Source organism: Lolium rigidum, chromosome 5 (assembly GCF_022539505.1).
Source record: "Lolium rigidum isolate FL_2022 chromosome 5, APGP_CSIRO_Lrig_0.1, whole genome shotgun sequence".
Taxonomy (NCBI): Eukaryota; Viridiplantae; Streptophyta; class Magnoliopsida; order Poales; family Poaceae; genus Lolium; species Lolium rigidum.
The window spans coordinates 172697930-172703591 of record NC_061512.1 but is presented as its reverse complement, the minus strand read 5'-3'; the positions used below and the strand labels follow the sequence as shown (position 1 = coordinate 172703591).

Genomic DNA, 5662 nt, shown 5'->3' with positions numbered 1-5662 from the left:
AGTTCTAGTAAACCGGTGAAGGCCGACGTACATAGTTCTTCCGAATAAAAGCAACCTTTTGAAGAAATGATTATGAAAACCTGCATTGGTATTAGACTTTCCGGTCTAATGCCGTAGCTAGTGCATTAAACACCTCTTTCCTATAATGAACTTGTTGAGTACGCTCGTACTCATCCCACTCTTAAATCCCCTGCTTAGATATGGAGGCATCAAAGGAGGATCTACAGTGCAACTCGAAGGCCGAGGAGTCAACAACTACTTCAAGAGACAGAACCCTGTCAGAGGAGTCAGATACCACATCCAACCAAGAGAAAACCTAGATTAGCAATAGAAAGGAACTAGCTTCCTAAACTTAGCTCCTATTTAGTTAGAATCTATTCATAGCCTCTATAGCTAGGTAAATACTCTACAAATAGAGTTCGTGATAGGTTTAGACTACGAGTCATTCTTCTGGAGTTTATTTGCAGTTTTACCTCATTGTAAAGTAGGAGGCTGTGATGATCTTATGTAACGAGTCTGTGTGTAATTCTATAGACATGCCTTGGACCCGCATATGTTTCTGTTGTACCACTCTGAGCGATATAATACTAGTGGAACGGTGTTTCATTGGTGTTATATCAGAGTTGCATACTACACCATGCAGTGGTATGCTGGGTCATCACATCCTCCATCTCTCCCGCATACGCTTTGGCGAAGCCCTGCCGAAGATCTCCACCACCACCGCCACCACGCCGTCGTGCTGCCGGGATTCCGAGGAGGATCTACTACTTCCGCTGCCCGCTGGAACGGGGAGGAGGACGTCGTCTTCATCAACACCGAACGTGTGACCGAGTACGGAGGTGCTGCCCGATTGTGGCACCGTCAAGATCTTCTACGCGCTTTTGCAAGCGGCAAGTGATCGACTACATCCACCACGAGATCTAATCTCGTTAGGCTTTGGAAATCTTCGAGGGTTAGTCTCATGATCTTCTCGTTGCTACCGTCTACTAGATTAGATCTTGGCTTGTGTTTTCGTTCTTGCGGTAGGAAAATTTTTGTTTTCTATGCTACGAATCCCATCACCTCTCACTCATTCGAAGATACTCATCGAATATATCCGCAGCTATTCCATATGAGAGCATGCGAATAGCCGCGGAGCATTTTTGGTAGAAGGTGAAGCCTAGCGCACCTGTTGCATCGAGCCTGCATTGGAAGTAGGGGTCATAGTTTCTGACGCCCCGTAGAATGACCAAGAACAAGTCCCTTGACATCCCGTACCGGCGCCGGAACACTTTTTCCGGGAACACCGGATTGGTGAGGTGGAAGTAGTCTTTGTGGAGGCGGGCCTGCCCTGCTACTCTGTTGCGCGGCAGGTTTTTGGAGCGCCCCATCACAGAGCCCCGGTGCTCCGGCCCCGGGTTTGAGGTGAACTCGTGGATCATGGAGGCCGCAGTAGTTGCCAATGTCTGCGTCGACTGTCGGACTCCTCGTCGGAAGAGGAGTCAACGACCTCCGCGCGGAACTTGTCCAACATCTGCCACATGTCCATCTGCGTGGGTACAAACTGCGGATCGATGGCCGCGCACAATAGCGTCGAAAACACGAGTAAGAAACCTACCGACGAAATTGACCGAACAGGTCGTGGGCGGGGAGGCGGACGGCGCAACCGGCAACGTTTGACCCCCAAACAGCCGGCAGGTACGCACCGGAGCCAACCGCGAGTTAGATCCTGCTCTCCCGCGCGGCGACAACGGAGCCGACGGCGAGTACTGTGGCGGGACGGCGGCGGGTGGGGTTGGTGTGGTGGCGTCGCAGTAGAGCAGCAAAGAAGGGGAAAAAGAAGCAAATCGAAGCGGTCAATTTCGCTGTCCCTGACTTGTTGGACCGGGTAAGAAATGGAGGACGCTCGGCGCGTCCACGAAGACGCAAACCTAGCGCATATTTGAGCCAGGTTTGCGTCTCCGCGTCACCCCGCTGGAGCAGGCCCCAAACGTATTTCCGGTCACGGCGGACGAAAACAATCGCTCATCGTCCGTTTGCGTCGCACCGCTAGCCCTGAGGCCCTGACAAAGACGAGTAGGATTCATGTGCAATGGTGGAACATCCTCATGTGTTTGGTTGGTTAGAGAAAAAACAGGAGCAAAACGGCCGTCAGCAAGCGAGGGAGGCAACAACAACAGCTGAAGACGAAGAAAGGGCAGCGCGGCGCGCACCCGTGTCCTGCAGTTTTCTATTTTGCGTGCGCTCCCTCTCCTCAACGTTCTCCCCACCTCTCCTCCTCCGCCCCTCTCTTATACGCCACCCACCGCGCGCGCCTCCCCCTCGGCCTCTCCTACCGCCGCGGCCCGGAACAAGCGCTGCTGCGGCCTCCCCACCCGCCTCCGCCAGGAAGGAAGGCGGTTGTTGCCGGTTCCGGTCGGGTCGGGGGAACACGCACCACGATCGATGGCGTACAGGGCGGAGGACGACTACGACTACCTCTTCAAGGTCGTGCTCATCGGCGACTCCGGGGTCGGCAAATCCAACCTTCTCTCCCGCTTCACGCGCAACGAGTTCAGCCTCGAGTCAAAGTCCACCATCGGGGTCGAGTTCGCAACCAGGAGCATCAGGGTCGACGACAAGGTCGTCAAGGCGCAGATCTGGGACACCGCGGGGCAGGAGAGGTAACTAACGCATTTGCTCTTGCTCTTTCCTTCTCTCTACCTGGTTTGCTCTCCTTTCCGCTTTCACCGCCGTAATTTTCGTTGCGCCTCGTCCAAACAAACCCATGTTCTGTTTCGTACTATAGCTTTGCCGTTTCTTCAGCAAATTCGGTCGGTTTCGATAAATAATTAATGCCTTGTTGTAGCTCTTAATCCATTGTACAGGCTGGATGCTGGATCTTGTTCTAGGATAATCACGAGCAATAGCGAAATGACGTAGTATCATGTTAAGAATGCTATAGTATTTTACTTTGCCGTCGTGGAGCATTGTTCTTCTTCTCACGAGTCATCACGGCGGTCCTAAACAGGGAAGAAAAATCACGGCGAACCTAAACAGGGAAACCTTCCTTATGCATGTTGTTCTGTAGAGTACTGGATTTTCATTCACCCCTGAATGCTAATCAGAGGGTTAGTTGGTGTCCTCTTTCGACGAATAAAATATTTTATATTGTGTTGATCAATAATCTAAGTTAAATTCAAACCATCGCTGTCAAAAGATCCTCTGTGAAATCGCTATTGGAATACGTGTTGTTTGTTCTGTCATATTGATAATGATGTATAGATATGTATGCTGGTGCTACTTAAATCCTATCGTCCAACTCACATTGTACTTAAAAAACATTATAGTGCAAGCTGCAATATCTGTAAGAGGCATGCCAGCATCTTGTGCTTGCAAATCTGACTCTGGATTAAACGCTATTTGTGACCAGCTATGGATCAAGTATTAAATTCCCCTAGTTGTTTTCCAAACAGTATCATGCTGGATTAATACTGCAGAGTATTTCTCTGTTCATGCATCGATTATTCAGTTGATTTTTACCGAATTATTCTTGTATCATTTCCTGACAAATATTTGCACTTGGTATGGCACGGAGGGCTACATGTGCTTGACAATCTGATTTAGGGGAATGTGTTATCTAACATGTCCTAACATAGCTTACTCAGTCGTCTCTCAGTCAATCGCTAGTTTCATCAGCACAATTCCTACATCAGTCCTCAATATTTATGTTGCTGCAGCATGAACTTACTGTGTGCTCTTATCTTCCTCTGCAGATATCGGGCAATCACAAGTGCGTACTATCGAGGGGCTGTTGGCGCGCTTGTCGTTTATGATGTGACACGCCATGTGACCTTTGAGAATGTGGAGAGGTGGTTGAAGGAGCTCCGGGATCACACAGATGCAAACATTGTTATCATGCTTGTCGGCAACAAGGCTGATTTGCGCCACCTTAGGGCTGTATCAGTGGAGGATGCCAAGGCCTTCGCTGAGAGGGAAAGCACCTACTTTATGGAAACATCTGCGTTGGAGGCCATGAATGTTGAGAACGCCTTCACTGAGGTTCTAACTCAGATCTATCGTGTGGTCAGTAAGAAGGCCCTCGACATAGGTGATGACCCTGCTGCTCCGCCAAGAGGGCAAACCATCAATGTCGGTGGCAAGGATGATGTCTCTGCTGTGAAGAAGGCAGGGTGCTGTTCATCCTAAATTCGTTTTGCTCGTGAAGAGGGACCATATGCTCACCTGATTATATGATGGGAACTTCAAGTATGACTTCATTTTTGCCACCTAACCTGGATGTTTGTGAGAAGATTATATTGGTGCACCAAGAAATTCATTTAGATATCAAGATTTAACCCCAGATTGGGAAGGTTGTATACTATATAGCCCTCAGAGATGGTACTGTATCTTCTGTATCACAATAGGTTATGTTCTACTTGGTAAATGTCATCTGTAACTGGTAGCCAGTATGAGGTTTACATGGTTATACCGTTATATTGTGTATTTTCCCCAGATGTACAGAAATTGCGTTAAAGATCCATGTTTCTTATCACCTTATATGTTCTCATATGCTACCATTTTAGGTCTGTAGTATTGATTATGCTGCTTCTTTAGGCTGCATTTGGGAGTGTGGTGGCTCTTTAGAAGTACTTATATTGTTCTTTCTGAACATTATAGTTAGCTGAAATGCTCTTATTTACACGTGACATCAAAACATTAATTACCTTAAATAGCAAACTGAACATGAGATGACCCCATTTCATGTATTTTGCTTTCCCGCTGGGTATTGTGTACTGTTTTTACTAGCATCATATTTGCTTGTCTGTGTATGCAAACTACTTAGATGGAAGGTTTCCAAAACGAGCTAGATTTTTTGTTCGCAGCTGTGATACAATTTTACATATCTCAGCCTTACAGAATTGCTACAGCTTGTGACTAAAGATTTATTTTTGACCCATTCGTACATTTTCCTTGGACTATTTATTATCGCTACCTCCATTATTTCAATGATTTATTGTGTTGAGTAATGCTAATATAACCAAGATGATACTCTCTCCGATCCATAATAAGTTTCGGAACTTCAGTTCAATTTAGTCCAAATTTAAACTAAATTCCCGACACTGATTATGGATCGGAGGGAGTAGCACTTTTTTTAAGTGGGTGTTGTTGGGTTGGATGGATACGTTGATGAGGGCTATCTGTGACTGTAAAATTCGGAACAGTGAAATGTAGGGTGTGTTTGGTAGGTCGGTCCACTCGAGAATGTCTTTCCCAGCCCAGACATACTCACCTTATACAAGCTAGGCTCAGATTTGACCATCTATTTGGTGGGTCGGATGTGTTCAGCCAAGTTGAATCAAGATGTTGTTTGGTGCTCAGCCATGTGTTAGGACATGCTGGACACAGGTTCAGAAATATAAAATTACAAGGAGGTCCAATTTTTACATAAAACACCCTGAAGAAAAAAAAGGAAAAGCAATCGGGTCCTCAGATCCCGACCACCATCGAGGAGGCGCTGTGGGTGGCCGCCGGCCGGCGTGACGAGGCGCCCTTGATGACGTCCGTGGCGTCGTGAGGAGGGGCGGTGGCTGGCGACCTTGGCGGCCGTGGCTGGCGACCTTGGCGGCGGAGTTTCGAGCGGCGTGAGGCACTGCAGGTCGTCCGTGGCGGCGCGGGCGGTCGTCCATGGCGGCGCAGGCGG

At 48.1% G+C, this 5662-nt stretch overlaps 1 protein-coding gene across 1 annotated transcript; it reads left to right on the top strand.

The window, feature by feature from the left end:
- The first annotated feature begins 2408 nt into the window (after nucleotides 1-2408).
- On the top strand, nucleotides 2409-4513 carry LOC124652104 (ras-related protein RABA1f). The gene is made up of 2 exons (XM_047191128.1): nucleotides 2409-2642; nucleotides 3735-4513. The coding sequence occupies exons 1-2, from the start codon at nucleotides 2425-2427 to the stop codon at nucleotides 4165-4167; spliced, it is 651 nt and encodes a 216-aa protein (XP_047047084.1). The 5' UTR covers nucleotides 2409-2424; the 3' UTR covers nucleotides 4168-4513.
- The last annotated feature ends 1149 nt before the right edge of the window (nucleotides 4514-5662 follow it).